We start from the raw sequence: 20,327 nt of genomic DNA on the forward strand, positions 1-20,327 counted from the left end.
TGTTGATGTGTTTATCCTTTATCATTGGCAGCTTCGTGCAAAGTGACGATCTCAAAGCCATCTAAGAGATGATCAAGATGATGATGCCCCCATATCTTTTTTCCTGTATTCTTTTCTGTCTATCTTTCTCAATACATTTGACAACACACAAATCAGAGATCAGCATGAGCAAGCTCTTCATTTTCAGAGAAATGCTGTAAGTATATGTCATACACACTTTAGCCCCCCCTGCCCCCCACACAAACACACACCAACGCCTTTCTTCAGTTAGAACTCTTTCTAAAGTTTTCTGAGCTCCATGTAATCAGGGTACAAGGGTTTTAGGAATGGTTCCACATGGCCAACACAATGTTCTTCAACACAATCCTGCTTAAAAACAACCACAAAAATGAACATTAAAAAAAAAAATCCACACTGCATTCAACGATCACGAAGTCGGCAGAGAAAAAAAAAGGAGAGGAATATTTTTGCAGACTCATCACCAAGTGCACTCAACATGGCTATCAACAAACCACAGCTCTGTGTGTGTGTGTGTGTGTGTGTGTGTGTGTTCTAAGCCTGAGTGCTGAAGAGTGCTGAAATAAAAACAATGTGGGTCTGTTAACCATAAAATCACCATGCTCACCCACAGCCCACACACAACCCCAGTGAACTACAGTAAAGTCTAAACTTCAGACTGAAGCACAATGAAGCACTTTATCTCTGGTCTCTTTTACACAAGAACACATTATTACTGTTCAGTATTCATAATGTATATTTTAAATGTTTTAGCAAATAACACAATGACAATAATTGATAATTAATTACATTTTGACTTAACTAACTGACGACATACTGTACATGTGTACACAGTATATATAAACATATTTAGTACTGTGCAAAAGTCTTGACCCCCTTCATTTCTTCCAAAGAACCAGATTTTCTTGTGTTTTTAATATAGTCATATATAATATGACTATTTAAAATAGTGTCTGTATATGTGTGTGTAAAATAAAATATACTGTTTATTAATTTTAGACTTGACGCTTTTTTCTTTTAGAAATAAATGTCTTACAAGAACTTTAACAGTAGAATAATTAGATAAATAAATTGCTTTTATAAATTTCACAATTATACCTTCTTGATACTGAAACAAATAATTTATTGTAACGAACATAACATTTATTAAAATAATATTGAAACCTTATACAAATGTTTATAAGCACTTTAAATATATTAATTAATACATAAAAAAATAAAATATATAAATTAGAGCGGAGTATATAGCTTGTAGTAACTGTTAGTAACCGCTAGGTGGCAATCAGTGCGACGGTTTCTGTCGCACAAGGCGGTCGCGTGGTGATGGCGTCACTGTGCGCCAGTTTATTATTGTTTTTTTTTATTAAAACTTTTTTTTAAAAAATAATAATAAAATAATCAATAATGCACTAAAATTAGGAAACCTAGGAAACATGAAAGGCTTGAAATACAATAACGGTGTGTGTGTGTGTGTGAGAGAGAGGATAAAACAAACATACAAACAAACAAACAAATAAATGAATAAATAAACGACATACCAACAATAAATTTTAAATAAATACAATAATAAACTAAAGAGGTTAATCCAGAGTTAAGCCAGTACAATAAAGTCAGTAACATAAGCCAAAAAAGTTGAAGGCATTTTTCTTCATGTAGTTTAGACCAACTGACCAGTGGTACCTCGGCATACGAACGCCCCCAATCACAAAGTTTTGCAAGAGATTTGCCTCAACATATGAAGTATTTTCTTCATACGAACAAACAAACTAGGCCAAACTGAATGCCGGCTGAGGTTGCGCAGGCATCAAGGAGACGTTTAAAACTTGTTCATGTCAGTGGAAAGCCAAGCAAAGCGAGTTTACATATTTTTTGTGTGTTTTTTCAAATTTTGTGCAATATTTAGCAAAGACATAGCACCATGGGTCCCAAGAATGTTATAAAGCACAGTAAAGATAAGGGAGCCACTTTCACTTTGGTAGTTAAAGCCGCCGGTGCCAAGAGGAATCATAAATTAAGGTTAAGTCAAGTTATTTATTTTCACATTTTATTTTTTATGTCTTTTCTAAATGTTCTGAATGATTTATATGCAAAAATATGATTATAATGTTGGAAATTGGTTATATTGGTAATATTTATGGTGGCTGGAACGGATTATTTGCATTTACATTATTTCCTATGGGAAAGTGCGTTTCACAATACAAAATGTAGTCTCTGTAGTTTTAAAGTTAATTTTAAAATGCTGTGTGTGTGTGTGTGTGTATTAATAATGTTCACAGCTATTTCAAGCAAGCAAACAAACAAACAAACAAAAAAAACCCCACTTATTTATTTACAAGCTATTTTTGGGAATAACTACTAATGGATTTCTTTTCAAAAAGTCTTACTATGTTTACAACCAAAGAATACATTATCTGCTGTTTATACACCTTGCTCACAAAAGGTATAGTATTACAAAGTGACCAAAGTGTAATCTGAGAAATTCTCTGGGGCGATAAACAGTACAACATAAATATTGTTATGAGGGATGGCATGAACACAAAACAATTGTAAAAGAACATTTAAAGTTTTCCATTGTCAAGAGATAAGTGAAAAGAATATTTTACCAAATTTGTATCTTAACAAATGTAAGTCGATGTTAATAACGATAAAAAAAAAAGTATGGTCACGATGCCTTCATCTTTTAAACGAGTTGAAATTTTGGATTTTAATATTTCATTGAGTACCTCAAGCAGTGGCACCTGTCAGGAGGTGGGGTGTATTAGGCAGCAAGGATACAGTCAGTTCTTAAAGTTGATGTGTTGGGCAATGGGCAAAATGGGCACTTGTAAGGATTTTAAAGACTTTGACAGTATTTAAATTGGGATGTTTAGACGACTGGGTCAGAGCTTCTCCAAAACAGCGGCTAATACCTACTAAACATGCTCCAGGGAAGAATAACCTGTTAACCGGTGACAGAGGATGGTTTGAGGAACATGACAAAGAGCTTAAGGTGTTGAAATTTTGCCTTAAAAATTTGCCTCCGGAACGGATTTAATTCATATGCAGTGGTACCGCTGCACTTATAATGAAAATATGATGCGTGTGATTGTTTACAAATTCAATGTAAACACCAATGTAAAGACAGGAATTCAACACCTGTCTTTAAACATGTGGATGTTTTTTTTTGTATTTATTTTATATCATACTGTTTTTTTCACTAGAAACAAATGCCATTTTTTGGTCTGTACTAATCACACATGCTGAGAAATGCAGCAGACTCACTAGAGTATCCCGGTAATAGCTGTCTCACTTAGTTCGAGGGTGTAACCACATTGTTTTACACTTCTGACATTTTCCCCCCATCTCTGTGTGAAACTGATACTGGACACTAATGTGACTGACAGCTGCTTAGATTAATAAGAGAGAGAGAGAGAGAGAGAGGGAGAGAGCGATAGAGGAGATAGTAAAGAATGTTTAGAGCCAGCATTACCCATTGTGAAAATAAAAGAAACATGCATGTTCATCCATATCCCAAAATGCACCTATGTGTCAGTGTGTTTGACCAGAGGAAGTGTGTTGACATGGACTGGCTGTGAACGTAATGCAGTTCCTGTTTAGTGATGTCATTGACCAGGCGGGGCTTTTCTTTTTATGGTTTATTTGCTCAGCAGCTCACTTCCTCAGTAGCTGCCGTTGCAAGGAGGAGGGCACTTGTGTGTGTGTGTGTGTGTGTGTGTGTGTATGTAAAGAGAGAGAGAGAGAGAGCGAGCCAGGGAGAGAGTGTGCACTTAAAGAAACATACACACACACTAGTGCCAGGTTGAAGCTGCTGGATACCAGTGTACGGGCTCTACAAGCCCACAAGCTCACCAGCATGGACCAGGATCTGGCGAGCAAAAGGCTCCACTCGAGGTAGGACATGAAGTGACGGGGGATGGGTGGATGGACGGAGGGGGTAAAGAATGAGAAAGTCTAAAAGACCGAGAGAAACAGATGGAGGGGGCTGATGAAGAATGGTCTGGGTGTGGAAGAGAAGCTTGCTGAGGACGAGCATTTCACAGAGTCCTACAGCTGTGCAGAGAAAAGCAAAGGCACAGATAAAGGACACGTGATTAAAAACCCCTCTGAAAATTCTATAACCAGTGTAGATTTTTGTTCCTCCTGCTTTATCTTTTTGCATACGTGTCGTTCAGCAGAGCTGCTTCAGCAGTGCCTGGCTGTCTCATGTCCTCGTGTAGCTATTTCCTCATTGCCTCTTGTCTTTTTCCTCCCAGCCAGGTGCGGTGAAAGAATTTTAGCTACGAAAGCTTTTGCCTTTCTGTCTGAAGAATAAAAATTCTTTCTAAAAGCTTCTGCTTTTTTTGATTTTTAAAAAAAGTAACAAATCCTTGACTTTTAAGTGGTCAGAATTTTGTCAACTGCAACATGGTTTGCAGAATTTATTCTACAACCGCAGTTCAGTTTCTATATAAAGTTACGAAGACAAAGGTTAGGGTTTAAGCGTGGAAATTTGTGATCATACAAATGTATCCCAATTAAAAATGTTTACTTGTTGAATGTTGAAAGATCCCAAGATGTTGGGAAATAAGGCTTGTTTTCACACTAAAAGAAGTCTCAGAACTTTTTAGAACATTTCATAGTTAAGCTTTTGTGTTATGTTGTGTTAGCGGGAAACTTTAAATCTTGTTCCTGGTTCCTTGTTGATGTTTGACCTTGAGTTGATTTTACAGCTAAACACTAAGTGACTGGATCAGCCTGTTCACTGTACTGGGTTTAATTATTACAGATAAACACTTATTTTTATTGTATTGGGTACTAGTTTATGAAAGAGAATGAAACTAGGTTGTCTTAATGTTATGCTGATACTCAAGTAGTTACTTGTTGGTTTGTTGCTGTTGCTTTTCTTTAAATCAGCCTTGTTTATTATTGGTGTGATATTTAAGGAGTTTAAAGAAATCTATTTAAGTTGTAACATAACCGAGTAAAATGAGTGAAAGTAACATTTCACAAAATGAAAAAAAAAAACTGTATAAAACATGTAAATTTGTGTAAACAATTTATTTGCATATGTTTCACAACTAAGACTGTAGCATCTGTGCTATGTTTTAAAAAGCTCAGAACAAAATGCAAACTGCCTTCTACTTACAGTATTCGCTGCACTAGCGCGAATTGAGATTGAAGGTGAGCTCCAGTAGATCCCCAATTTTTTATTTAGCAAAAAAAGCAAACGTTTTAGAAACATTTGACAAGCTAAGTTTTAACATTTGAAAAAATAATGTTCTGTACTAAATGTTTGCTTTACAATGTACAGTGTTACAAAACTAAATGTTGCGAAGAAACAACTAAGGAAAATTTGTAGTAGCAGATTGGTAGAAATGTCTACAAATGTTATATAAAATGTTTTTAGAACATACAAAGAACATGACTGATTTAAAGAAGAATGATTAGAAGATTATTATCAAACTTAAAAATTGTTAGCTAGAAAACAATTAGCTTATAGAAATTCTAGCATAAACCTTTAATGGAACAGGTGAGGTTTGATGAACTGTTCCTAGCCGAACTTTCATGTAACATACTGGATTCTAATAGACTTTCTGCACCAATACCACAATAACATATTACTGAAATATGACTAAAAAAATCATCATAAAGTAACCTGAGACTTGTCTGTGTGATTATGGCAAATATTTTGTGTCACTAAAACAAGAAAAGTTGTTGGTGTTTATCGCCTTTCATCATGTTGACATCATGCAGTGCACAGTATACCAGCAGCTCTTATTATTTGTGTGTTTGGTGTTCCCTTTTGGGTCCTATAGGAGCTTTACTGATCCACATGAACAGGCCCTTTGTCTCGTGTGTGTTTGGCTTTTATCTCAGGCCTTCACCATTTACATTTAGATTTATTCATCTGGCTGGCGCTTTTATCCACGTGGAAGAATTGAAGCAGAATTCTAACGACAAAGCTGATTGAGCAGTTTAGGGAAAAAAAATATTTTTTGAGTGAAAACAGCAGTTTCTGGCAACTCTGGGATTAAAACTCGCGGTTATAACTAATTACACAACAATGGCAGAACTTCTATTCGACTTTTTACATTTTTTACATATATTACATATGGATAATTATTATCTTTTAGATAAGATATTCTGGTTATTATGTCGCCTCAGAACATTCTGGTTATTTTTAGCTAGCTAAATGTAACAACATATTACACCATTATAAATTAACAGAATGTAATTTTACAAATAACTATATATCGTTTTTGTTTGTTTGTCCAGTTTGTCCAGTTAAGCATAACTACAATAACAATTACTAAAATTTTTATCTCTTTATATGATCATTATATAGAAGTGCCCCAAAGTAATCCCAATATATAGAAATAAACACTTTCTGTTCTTGCTAATCATATAAGTTATGCAACATAAGATAGATAAACTGCTAACCTGGCTATCTTAGTTATTTCCCAAACATTAGTTATATTGGTAAGTTTATATAGCTTTTATAATAAAGCTGTTAATGGTTATGTGTGAAATGTAATAACTTTATGACTTTAGGTTATTATATTTTTTTTATATTAGTGCTACAGAAAAACAAACCAAAATCATAATAATATCACAAAATGATATTGTCAAATTTATTTACCCACAATTCTGTTTCAATTATTGCAAATAAAACTCACAAAAACATGAAGTACAGTTTTTACAGTATAATAAAAGACTGCACCATAGAGATGTTACTGTCTGGGTGGCTTTAATAATAGGGTGCCAAAATATTTTACCAGTTTTTATTAAAAATCTGGTCTTACTTGAAGGTAACTGTAAATGATAAAATGATAAATGATAAATGGTTATGATATAAAATCAGAATGAAAAGCAATGGAGTGGGAAGTGCTATTAGGTTGCTAAGGAGAAAAAAGAATGGGGGAAAATAAAGGAGGGAATTCTTTTTTTTTTAGAGTTTCTCACTGGTTTCCTTGACAACTGGACTTCACTGGCTTCATTTAGGTTTGGATTAAAGCTCTGAACGCCTCGCTGTAACCTAACACAGCAGAAAGCAGAGACTAAATCGCACTGATTCAGGGTCAGGCAGCCTTTATACATGATTTATATAAAAGCTGTTTGAAAAGAAGACATGCGGGAACGTCTACATGACATCAATTTATAATAATAAAAAGGTCTGTGATTAGTTTTCTTCCTGTTACAGCTTTTCAGATTTTTCTCCAAAAGCTTTAAAAATGCTAGAAATACTTTACTGACTTGTTTATAAATTACATACATGCAGTGACTCACTGGCCCCTAACACACACACACACACACACACACACACACATGAGAACTTGTGGCTCTTCATGATATCTGCTTGATGAAAACACCGACATGCATCTGCTGATCATGTTATTTGTAGGATAAAAAAAACACCAGCTCCTCTCACTCTTATGACCTTATTTTTAATTTTGCATAATGGTAATGTCCACTCAACATTCTCATATTTAGTCGCCATTAGTGCCCAAGTATATGATGAATAAAGCCTGAATTCAATTTTTAATGTAACTACACACAGCATTTGCATTTTAGTTCAATTATATGTACTGTGGGCCAAAAATGTTTTGTTGAGCTGTTGTCTTGAGAAGTATCCCAAAATAATTCCAATAGAAACAATCTATCCATTTTCTCTGCTCTCTAATATAATCAGCCTGGCAGCAAACTTGCTAATTTTGCTAATTATAATCCCAAAGACAAATTATATTGTTACAGCTGCCAGTCCACAGTTATAAAAGCAAATTAAAAACAAACTAGGTGTGCAAGGATATCACAATGCTAAGGATCAAATTTATAATTGCTCAGAAAGAAAGATAATTTACACAGGAGAGGACCTTCATACCTATTTTTATACAATACTGCGCAAAAGTCTTGAGTCCCCCTCATTTCTTCATATTAAAATGAAATTTAATTAAATGATGTATATTTAATTTAAGAAATGAGAACAAATGTTTACTGCAACGGGCTGCAAAATGCCTAAAGATACAATTAAAAAATTGTATGTCTATCTAACAACCTCAGCAGCAACCTCATTTCCCCTCTCGTCTGTTCATTGTCAGGTCTCAAGTTTTGAGATGAACATTAATAACATACATTAATGCATCCAGGAGAAAAATTAATAAATGTATAATAAAATGCTTTCATAAGATATCAGTTTGCATATTAACAAATAATATACTGATCCTATGGACGTGCTAACCTACAGTATCATATTACACCACTGATTTGGGTCTGGATTATGGTTAATTAATCCAAAGAGAATACTCCCTGGCTCAGATATGATATTCACCCTTCGTCTTTCAGTTTTATTATTTATTGAGCCTCAAAATCTGAAGCTGTTTTCAAACAAAACAGTGTTTTTCAAAATCCACAATGATGCATTTGGCTCGGTGAGACCACAGGCCTGTTATTATGCTGTAATTGTTTCTGTCTTCGCTAATTACCCGTGTGTACTGTGCTCTCCGTGGTGGGATGACCACAGGCACGTCTCTTCTCCTGCCAGTGAGGCCATCAGAGCGGTCGAATCTCAATGCCAGCCCTGGACTCTGGAGTTCAGCCCAGTTTTTGTGGTTTGTTTCGTATCACAGGCTGAGCCTGGAATTTACCGCTGTGTGGAATGAAGGTCTTTGGGCAGTAAAGCCATTGAACTTTGCCAGACTTTGAACTTGCAAAAACTCTCATGCAAAACCTTCTGCAAAAGTGCAAATGTCCAAATTTGATTAATATTTAAACCAGCTTATTTTTACCGACTCTATTTTTACAGCACAGCACAGTTTAGGGTGATTTTGGGATCTTACAGTGATGCAGCCACAGAAACATCTATTATTTGTCATCCCAAATGAAATTTTATTACATTTTTAAATGCACAAACTATACACATAAACCTTTTCTTAAGATTTTATCATGTGTATAGCATTTAAATGAAGAGGATGTATTTATCAGGAAACTAAAAGAACAAAAAGAACTCAGAGGGAAACGCATGGAGCAGCTGTGTAGTGCATAAAACCATTAGCCTCAACCAAATTGGACAGTTAATAACTAAAGAAAGACCAGGCAATTCTTTCAAATCTAATCTTCAGACATCCCATACTGCAGTAACTCATTATCAAGGAGATCCCCCTGAACACCACTGCCATTATTGTCACTGCTATTGTATTGCGCAGGAGTATACTTTACTGTACTTTGGGGTGAAGGATGTTTTGTAATTTTTATTTTTTTAACTGGCCTAATGTAGAGAAAGAAAGAGATGTTGAATGTAAATCCCCATCCGTTAACAAAAGTGATGAGACCGCTTAGCCTAAAAAGAGCGAGAGAGAGAGAACAATTTTGTTCATTAAACCTAAAAAATTTAAATAAAAATTTCTGCAATACTTTATATGATTTGAGGACATCGAACTCCTGTCATTAACCTACTGTAGCGTCAATGCATGTTTGTATCTTCGAAAGTTTGTAACTCGAATGTTCGTATGAGGGGGACTTACTTGATGCATTACCCAAGTAAGTGCTGCTTTTTAAAAAGAATTTTATATTATACAAGCAAAACGGAAAATGTGTGTGCCAAAGAAGCTACTTTGCAAGTTTATGCAACATAAAAGTGACCAATCTTGCTTCCCTAAAAATTTCAAGTTGCTAACTTCATCCATTTTGGAGAGATGATTTTACACAGTATGTGCTCCAAAAATGGCCATTTTTCAGAGTTATTCTGTCTCCCTTTAAACAATAATGCTTCTAGAAGCATAAGACCTATAAAAAGGTTTTGCCTAAATTAAAGCATTCAATGCAAAATTAGGGCTTCCCCCCAAAAAAAAATCTGTAGTGTCTGTAACCATGTCAAATTCATGTTGCAATATCTTAACAATTTTGCATTTTAGAATAATAATTTTTTTTCAGGTTTATGTCTTTTCATGTGAAATCTAAACTGCCCTTTAAATGACAATTAAAATCATTGAAAGATCGGAATTAAAATATAATTAAACTAAACTTACAGTAGGTGAATTGACTGTATATCTTTTTTGGCAGCTCGAACAAATCTAACCATGTTCCTCTGTTCTCTCTTGTCACTGCCCATAGAAATGTCACTTACTCTCATGTTTTTTTCCAGCATTAGGTATAAACTTTACGTAGAGATTGTTATACGCGAAAATTCCAGGAAATTGAGAGTTACTAAAATTCAGTGCTTCGGATTGCGAGTAACGCAGTTTGCGAGTGTTCCGCAAGATGAACTTCACTAAATTTTGACTTGAAAAACGAGCAAGTCTTGTTTTACGAGTATCATGTATCACATATACGCTTCTTGTTTTGGCGGTGAGTGTCACGTGATCACTCTTTCTTGCGCTAATTGTGGGTAATCATCTTTCCTGCTGGGTCTTAGTGCATGTCTCTCACTGGTATAATCAACATCTGTGCATGCGTGTACTGTTTACTAAAACACTGTGACCACGTGTGTGCTCACTCACTCACACATCTTCTATACCGCTTTATCCTGTATTCAGGGTTGCGGGGACCTTGAGCCTATCACAGGAGGCTTAGGGCACGAGACAGGGTACACCCTAGACAGGGTGCCGATTCCATCACAGGGCGCAATGTGTGCGTGCGTAAAACATATTTTATTTTGTGTTTGTAAGCGTGTGTGTACAGCGCGCGTGAACTGTTTATTATGAAAAACAAAGTCTCATTAGAGAGGTTAAAGATCCATTTTTATCCTCTCTGTTTCAGCCTGTCGTTATGTCTGTGCGCGTGTGTAATTTGACAACATGCCTTTTCACACACACACTCTCTGAAATTTTAATGTTTCACACACACACACAGCGTCTGTGCGCATAAATGGAAATTTTGTTAAAGTGATGTTATGTAAAGTTAAAGTGCAGGTTAATTTGTTTCAGTTTTACCTTATATTTTGTATTAATCATTTTTATGTATTTATTTTTTGGGGCTGTGGAATGAATAATTTGTTTTTAGTTTCCATTATTTCTTATGGTAAAAAGTGCTTTGAATTACGAGCCCACTTCCGGAACTATGCTCGTAATCCAAGGTTCCACTGTACTTTTTTGGGCACAAGTAGACTGTTTGAAATTCTGATATTTGCTGTGAAGCTCCTGATTTGTATCTGCCTGAATCTTTTTTCTATTTTGCTGCTCCACATACAGTAACTGGCTGATTAGATAACTGCATGAATGTGCAGGATTACAAGTGTTGGTAATAAAGTGGACCGTGGGTTCACATGTTACTATAGAAACCATAATCTTGTAGCAAGACAATTTGGAAGAAAAACAACAACAGCAAAAAAAAAAAAAAACTGATTGTATAAAGCGTATACCATGTTACACTTCTTTCCCAAACTTACACACATTTCTCTATCTGTCTGCTTTCTAAAAATAAACCTGACAGTCTGCACAATGCACTCGAATGACCTTAGTGGCCGATTTCCTTTTAATTTCCACAAATTCCTTCTAGTTTATCATTTGATCGATTAGCGTTTGCACTAAGATGTTTGGAAGAGTTACCCTAGTCGTACATAATCTTGATTTACGAGGTCAAAGTTCGTTCAGTTAATCAGCCTCGTGACTGAAATCTTTAAACTTGAGTTATGCCGGATGAATTATTGCAAGAAATACACTCTTTGGAAAACGAGACCTGGTTTTCATCCATGCTTCTCCTCCAGTCTCCATTGGCTTTCTGCTATGTGAACAGATTTATTGTATTTGGCCGCTCTGCTTGTATTCTTGGCTTTGACTTGCGTCTAGACCGAGCTACATTTATCCAGTGCTATTTTGTGGCGCTTCAGTTAGATCGTTTGTTATATTTACCTGACTGAATCTGTGAGATTAAAAACTCAGTTTGAAATGAGTTTATGTTTTAACTCCAGACTGAGTTATGATATTTTTGGGTTACACATCTGGCAAATTACATCTTTCTTTGGGGGACACTATTAAGGGATCTTTGCAGAGGCTGGAAAGGTTGCAGTTACAATTCTTTGGATAAAAAAAAATTACAATGGGGTGAAATCAGAAAACAAACAAATGCCTGAAAAAAATGTTCTATGTTGTCTATGTTATCATCTGGGCACTCTCAGCTTACTTTGTAATCCTGCTGCTTCCCAGATCTCATTAGCGATAATTCTGGATGACTCAAGTCACGTAGAGCAGCTGTGGCTATTCACATGTGTAATGATCGGCTCGCCTCAAAACACCTCACTGCCTTTACACCTTACACTCAAGCACACTTTGTTAAAGATTCATTAAGGTCTTGACCCTGTGCTGATTGAAGCACTAAAGGTTTCTGACCTGCTGTGAAGAAACTCATCATCACAGCGAGTCGCTAAGATGTCTCACATTTGCTTCTAATGCTTAGATCAAACGGTGCGAATGTCAAGAAAAGCACATCTATTCTATGATCTGTAGACGGCGGCTTAAAAACCGAGTGTGCGTTAGCATGGCCTGTGATCTGCCAATCATCTTGCAGGTTGTGACATTTCACAGGAAAGAAGCGAAATCAAGAAGCTGAGTCTAGTGTGCTGCGTTGCACTCCGTCTTATCTGTCAGTGCCTGGGAATTTGATTACTAAAAAGTTATATTAACTTTAATGAGATGGTTTAAAGAGGGGATATCCGATCCCGAGGAACTGAAACCACATTTACTGTTGGCAAGAGGAAAACCGTGTGTGTGTGTGTGCTTATTAATTTTGCTAACTGATCTACAAAGATCCTATTATCAAAAGTTAAAAGTTCAAATATCATAAAGAGTAAAACTGCTAGAGAAATTGCTAGACATGTCAAAAACTTAAAAAAACACATGACATTTACGCAAAGTTAGTGAACACATGGGTCATAGGTGTGGGACATGCTCTAAATTTATTATGGAAATGTTCATTTATAATTTTTTTAAATGTACAGATGCTAAAACTTAATTTCAATTATATATACACACACACTACCGTTCAAAAGTTTGGGTTCACTTTCTAACTCCATGATGGTTCCTGATTTTATTTCTTTCTACATTGTAAAGGAATGCTGAAGGCATCCAAAAAATGCATTAATCTCCTTTGAACAGTTAATGGTGAGATGTTTCTGCTACTTCTGCTCCGTAAAGACTTCATAACGCCTCTAATCTGAGGTGCTGGTTGTTAATTGGTCATTTTTCAGGCTGATAACTCTAAATGAACTTCTCGTCTGCAGCAGAGGTAGGTTTTGGTCTCGCCCTCCTGGGACGGCCTTCATGAGAGCCAGTTTCATTATGGTGCTTGACGGATTTTGCAAATGCACTTGACAATACTGTTCTTGCAAGAACTATTACAGAAAGGCTGACCTCTGTGTCTTAAAATAACAACTAACTGTTGTTTTTGTTGTTGTTATATAATTACCTAATTCCATATGTGTTATTTTATAGTTTTGAAATCCCCAGTATTGTTGTAGAATGTAGAAAATAAATCACTAAACAAAAACAAAGGAATTTGCAAACTTTTGAATGATATAATATACACTAATTGTTTTTTTTATAAAAACAGGTTTATGCAGATTCCATACCTGCTGCTTGGTCGTACTTATCTATGCGTAATTTTGCTGATAAGAGACTTTTCAATTAGTTTATCAATAAACTTCCAAATTGGATCCTTATTAAAGCAATTGAAATTCTTCTGAAAATTGCATTTATTTGTGCACTTTATACTTGGGGCTCTTTTAGCATAAATTACTAAATAAATGCGTCTTGGCATGGAGGTGATCAGCCTGTGCCACTACTGAGGTGTTATCGAAGACCAGGTTGCTTTGATGGCAGCTTTCAGCTCGTCTGTATTGTTGGTTTGGGTGTTTCTTATCAGGTGTGTTGGCTGGCCAATCAAGCACTGTTTTGTCACTGTGACCAATTGGTCCTGCTGGAAAAAGAAATTAGCATCTTTATAAAGCTTTCAGCAGACAGAAGCATCAATTGCTCTAAAATCTCCTAGTTGATGCCTCAGTTGACTTTGGACTTGATAAAACACAGTGGACAAACACCAGCAGATGACATGCCACCTCATCACCAACATCCTATTGGACTTTAAGCAACTTGGATTATCTTTCTCTCCACTCTTTCTTTAGACTCTGGGAGCTTGATTTCCAAATTGAATGCAAAATTTACTTGCATCTTTAAAGAGGACTTTGGACCAGTGATCAATGGGCCAGTTGCTTTTCTTTTCAGCTTAGTTAGGACGGTTCTGATCTTGTCTTTGGTTCAGGAGTGGCTTGATACTAGGAAAGCAACAATTGCAGCCAATTTTCTGAAGACGTCTGTGCATGGTGTCTCTTGATGCACTAACTCCAGTCTTATTCCACTCCTTTGTCAAGCTCTCCCAAGGCCTTGAATTGGCTTTGCTTGACAATTTTCTTACGTCTGTGGTCATTTCTGTTGCTGCCGCATGTACTGAACTAGATTAAGAGATACTGTATAAATAGTAATTTACTATAATAAAGTCAAAATTAAATATCTGAGCATTCTAAGACAACAGAATTTTAAAATATTAATTATCTAAAAAAATGTACTTGAAATATTTCACTTGCGTCTAATCAATCCAGAGTATATAAAAATGTTCAATTTTTCAGTTTTATATATACAGTATAAATCACATTTCCACAATATTCTCTTACAATAAATATTTTTTTAAGACGCATTGATGCCCCTATAACAACAAACAAACATACTGTGTGAAAATGAATAGGACGTGGTAATTTGCAGTTTATGTGAAAGTTGCAACATTTTGTAGACCATGTTATTGAATCAGGGTCTGAGAATTTATTAGATTTCTTCTGATCTAACATTAGTGAACCTCCAGGGCTCCCCTGGTGAACAAATCAAACGGAGAACACTCTCTGCAGCGAACCATTAAATCTCCAATACGGCGTCCCCTGAGTCTCCACTTTCATTAATGATTAATTGGCTTAAGTAACCTTCTATAGGAACCAAGTAATCAGTAGCAGACCCTGTCAACATGTCACTGTATTCATCTACAAGGTGGAAGTGGAGGTACATGCATCAAAGACAAATTATGGCTCATTGATCCAGAAAGTCTTGCTCATTAGCATGCTTTATGGAGATCACTTGTTCAATTGCTACTGGATGGAATAGAAATGAATGACAGGAGGGTCACTGTGGGTTGCACCATAATGCCATTCTCTTAGGACCTAGGAGTCCTTAACTGAATATCTGTCAGGATCAGCAGGTGCCGGATTAGCCGCGTGTCTAAAGCTCTGGGTGTCTTTAAAGTAGCGCTAGTGCACTGGAGAATTAGAGCAGATTGTGGCTCTTGCTCTAGCAGGAGGAACGATGGAGTCTTTTGCCTTCAGTTGGTCTGGATAGAGACTGATAATTAACTTCATCAGCCACGAAAAAGCTTTCTTGGATTCTAAACCAGTTCATTTCAAGGAGATTTGGGTCTTTGAAACCTCATAAATGGATCTTGCACTGGATTAGATAGAGCGGATGTTAAAACAAACCTGCAAAGAGATTAGACTCACCCCATGCTCTCAAACCAGATTTGTAATGTGTTTTTATACTTTGCTTTTGTTATCAACATGAGGCCTGAGAATACCATTGTGGATTGACTTCTGAACCTTAAAACTCTATGTATTTTATGGAACACTGTTGCAGAAAATATCTCCAAGACTTGGTTGTTTAGCTCTTCAGAGTTTGCTGCAAAACCCGTCTGTGATTTGTGAACATCACAAATCCCAAAACATCTAATCTAAATAAGCATTCGTCTTTGGTGGTTTCTAAAGTTACTGGGACCTTATCATCTGTAATCAACGTCAGTAATCATGCCCTCGGACAAGTTCCCGGACAATCCCATCATGTCTGCTGAAGCTTGTCCTCTAAGTGGGGCTCAGATCGCCTTGTGTAAACTCCTCCATCGCGGACCAAGACCGCAAGTCACCCTAAAACCTCTACGAATTGAGTTAGAACAGTATGTGAAAAAATCCCGGGCAAAACAGAAACAAAGGTACAAACGAGTTACACTTCATTACATTTTGGATTGTATATATTTTATTACCAGCATGTCCTGATCCTCAGGCATTGTATGAGAATGCACTTTTTAATGATCGAATTGTACTATCATCTTGAGCTCGTGCGGATGTTATTTACATCAGGCATTCAGATGCTAATCACTAGCATATTACTAGTTTTCTCATTTGAATATTTTGCATGTCATGCAGGGCTTCCAGAACATGTACAGCAGGCAGACACTGAGAGCAAGTTAAATCTAAATCTAAATCACATCTGAGGGTGAGATCAGACCATATCATTTATTATTCAAAGGATTGAATAATAATTGGTTGTCCCAGTGACTCATTCCGTGTTCCAGTCCAAGAAGTGAGCCACTGAATTGATCGCAGTTTCAGAAACTCGGACTCCAGTCATTTTTCATTCATTTGGAAAAAAGAGTGCTTACAAATATTAAATATGTGATACAGTACAGTACAGTACATTGGGTACCCTATGCAAATCAAGCTACTGTAAATAATTAACAAATTATTAATTCATAAACAGATCAATCTATTAAAAAGATCTCTAAGATAACGAGTGCACTTTTGACCAGATTATCTATTTTTAACATGAACGGTCACTCAATCAAAACTGCAGCCGTTAGCCGTCCAGGTGAAACTCACGACGTTTCATGGATGTTATAATCTAGTCAACCAGTTCATGTACTGTATATTACAACTATGTTTAATTATCATAAAACTAAAATAAAACTGATATTTGACTTTCTGGAAATGCTTACTGTACTCAACGTCAAACTCTCAATGTCAGTGTTCCAAATCATTCTTTTTAATTGGATCTAATAACTAGATGGGTTTCCTCTGGGTACTCCAGTTTCCTCCCGGAGTTCAAAGACATGCAGATTAGGCTAATTGATGTTCCAAATTTGTATGCAGTGTATGTGTGTGTGTGTGTGTGTGTGTGTGTTCAGCAATGCATGGGCACCCTGTCTAGGGTGTACCCTGACTCACTACCCTAAGTCTCCTGAAATATATTCCAGGCCCTTTGTGGCCCTGTACACACAATAAGCAATATAGATGTTTTTGGTTAATTCATTGTTATTTCTGTGTCCTTGTTGTATGGAAAACACAGTAAATGACATGGCTCTGAATATGAGTGTTCTTCCACATTGACTATTTATTTATTTATTTATTTTTACCTTGAATGTCAGTTAATTAAATGCACCTGTGCACCCTTATGCCTGGGGTTCCCTATTAGAAAAATTTAACCCTAGTCTTCTATGAGAAAAAGTAAAATTCACGAGTTATAAAGTAATGCTGCAGTAGCCCTTAAAATCCAGAGTATTTTAGACAATATTTGTTTAGCTGTTTTTTAATAAACATATCCTTTTTTTCAGCACAAAATAAGCAATATGATGAATTGAAGTTTATTTCTTTCTAACCACACATGACTGGGCAAAATAAAAATAAAAAATAGCACAGATACAAATGATCTTGTAATGTTATTGTTGTTTTTAGTTGTTTCTGTGACCAAATAATAAAAAAAAAAAAATGCTCATTTTGGGAGTTTTTTTTTGTGACACCGGTAGGAGTAAATTACCTACATTATTATATGTTATAAAAGTAATGATAACTTTCGTTATCCTACTGGACATATCCGAAAACTCAAGCAACAGCAAGGCTTCCATATAAAAACATATATATTTTTTTAAAAAACACTGCACGGTTTTTGTGCCGATCAGGTTTTAAGAGTTTATACATTACATATGATTATATAATTTATATGAAAAATTTAATTGTTTGCTTCAGCAGTTGCACACAGTTTTGCATACGACTCTAATAAGATGTGACTGCGCATATACATTATAGTTATTTTCATTCCGTGTTCTAACCTTTAGGGAAAGTGTTCTGATTGGTCCTGTGTTGTATGTAGAACGTTTAAAGGTTCCCCTACGGCAGACATCTACAGTACTCTCCACTAAGCAGGTCAGGGTGGCTGCAGGTTCTCTTTCCAGCCACATCTGATTCTACTTGCTTAATTAATGAACTAGTCATCTATTAATCTTCTGATTGGCTGGAATGAAAACTTGGTTTCCCAAAACAGGTTGTAATGTTTTCATCATCTGAACGGAAAAAGAAAGAGAGAGAGAATTCGAAATTATACTCGGTTCGACCATTTAGTGTTGATTTTTCTTCTGTCATGCTTTTTCGGACCCTCAGCCTTAAACCTTATTGTGACAATGTATTTCTGAAGCCTTGAGTCAGTGTGCTGTGATGAGAAAGGTGGAATTTATTGTGAATCTCGTGGTCATTAAATATCAAAAGAGCTGTAGGAGCATGAGCGAAGTCCGTAGCTAATGACTGTAAAAGATTTATTAAATGTTCTTATAATATAAAACAATTGTATTCATGCTGTTTTACACAGTGCCTCAGGATGAAGCTCATCTGTTTGTAGGGTGGTTGTGTGATTTTTATAAGGTTCTTCAGAGGAATTTAACAACTGCAGCAATTCATACACCTGCTGCTTAACTCTGATCCATCAGAAGACGTTTGCAAAATTTCTATAACAGAAGCAAACCAAAGGTTTATATAAAACATATCTTAATGTGTTTGTCTTTCTATTGCAACAGTACAGTAGATGCTCCATTTTACAGAAATGGTGAAGCTTTCTATAAACAGACGTTTATTTACAGTTTATGGAAGGAGTCTCCAGTGTCACTGGTAAAGCTATAACTTTTCTGAGATGTTAAAAAGCAACTTTTTTTGTTTTTCTCTTTAGGATGGAGGCATCCTGTCTGGAGCTGGCTTTAGAAGGTGAGCGCCTGTGCAAAGCCGGAGACTTTAAAGGTGGGACAGCGTTCTTCGAGGCCGCGGTTCAGGTGGGAACGGAAGATCTGAAGACCCTCAGTGCCATTTACAGCCAGCTGGGCAACGCTTACTTCTACCTCAAGGAGTACGGCAAAGCTCTGGAGTATCACCGACACGATCTCACACTCGCCAGGTAAATACACTGAACAGGGAATTAAAAGAGTGTTTTTGCATTTTTTAATTTAATCTCTATCATGTTTAGTTACCAAACACATGAATTTCAAAACTTTTGGGTGTTTATGTTGTGACTCTGAAGTAATTAAAATTAAAATCATCCTCCCATAGCTACCAAAGTGAATTTTATTTAATTAAAGACTTAATTACAATCCGCAGTAAAAAAATACTTGCTTTGTATTAAAATTGTACTATATGCAGTTCTCCCTTGCCATCATACTAAAGGGTGCCAATATTTTTCAAACTCTTCGTAACCCTGGTCTTATAACGGGTGTCGTCACTGAATAAATTAACGCCATGTGTTCTGAGGATGAACGTGTGAGTGGGCAGTCACATTTGGAGAAACAGGTGAATGTGACAGTGTCGCGTGTCTGCAGGACGATCGGAGACAGGATAGGGGAGGCCAAGGCCAGCGGGAACCTGGGCAACACGCTAAAGGTACTTGGGCGCTATGATGAGGCGGTCGTGTTCTGCCAGAGACATCTGGACATCTCACAAGAGCAAGGAGACAAGGTAGGACAACACACACACACACAACAAATAAACAACAGCAAAAAATATCATGGGGGGGGGGGAATGGTGTTTCTGATTTTATTTGAATACATTTTGCAATCTTTAGAACTGGTTGATATTACTATCTATCTGCAGATCTATTTTTTATTTATTTTAATTACTTTTTTGGATTTTTTCCCTGATTTTCTCCCTAATTTAGTCGTGTCCAATTCCTCCCCGTCACTAGGGGGCTCCACATTAAGGTTACTACTACCACTCAGTCGAGAGGGCCAAAGATTATCACGTGTTTCCTCCGAACCACGTGACGCCAGCCGACAACAACTTTTTTCGAACTGCTCGCTATCCACTCCTTCCACTTGCGTGAGCTCACAGTCGCCCCTGATTGGCTGTAGAGCTGTGATTAATGTAGGAACATGAAGTACCTCTCATTGGCCGCTCGGCCAATCAGCTCTCTCTAGACCTCCGGCTGCGAGAGGTTACAGCATCACCCGAGAACCGAACCAGCGATCTCCAGATGATAGGGCGAGCACTTTACTACTGCGCACAATTAAAAAAATTACACAATTTACAAAATCATTGAATTTTTCATAACTTATATTTAATTATTATATTACATTTTTTATTCAGAATTTCAGTTGTCAAATTAGTCATATTTAAATATTTATAGTTTATTGTAAATAATATAAGCACATATAGTAATTAGATTTAATTGATATTTAAAAGTAACATAAATAAATAAATAATTAAAAGAAATATTTGCATTTTACTT

The 20,327-nt window shown here is 36.2% G+C and overlaps 1 protein-coding gene across 2 annotated transcripts in view; it reads left to right on the forward strand.

The window, feature by feature from the left end:
• Positions 1-3,715: 3,715 nt before the first annotated feature.
• Positions 3,716-20,327, forward strand: part of gpsm1b (G protein signaling modulator 1b) — a 32,792-nt gene continuing 16,180 nt past the window's right edge. For both annotated transcript variants that reach the window (XM_053485419.1, XM_053485420.1), the window contains exons 1-3: positions 3,716-3,909; positions 18,783-19,004; positions 19,423-19,558. In XM_053485419.1, coding sequence (XP_053341394.1) covers positions 3,872-3,909; positions 18,783-19,004; positions 19,423-19,558 — 396 coding nt within the window. In that variant the 5' untranslated portion in view covers positions 3,716-3,871. The remainder of the gene's footprint in view (positions 3,910-18,782; positions 19,005-19,422; positions 19,559-20,327) is intronic.

The sequence above is a fragment of the Clarias gariepinus genome, chromosome 24, assembly GCF_024256425.1.
Source record: "Clarias gariepinus isolate MV-2021 ecotype Netherlands chromosome 24, CGAR_prim_01v2, whole genome shotgun sequence".
NCBI lineage: Eukaryota > Metazoa > Chordata > Actinopteri > Siluriformes > Clariidae > Clarias > Clarias gariepinus.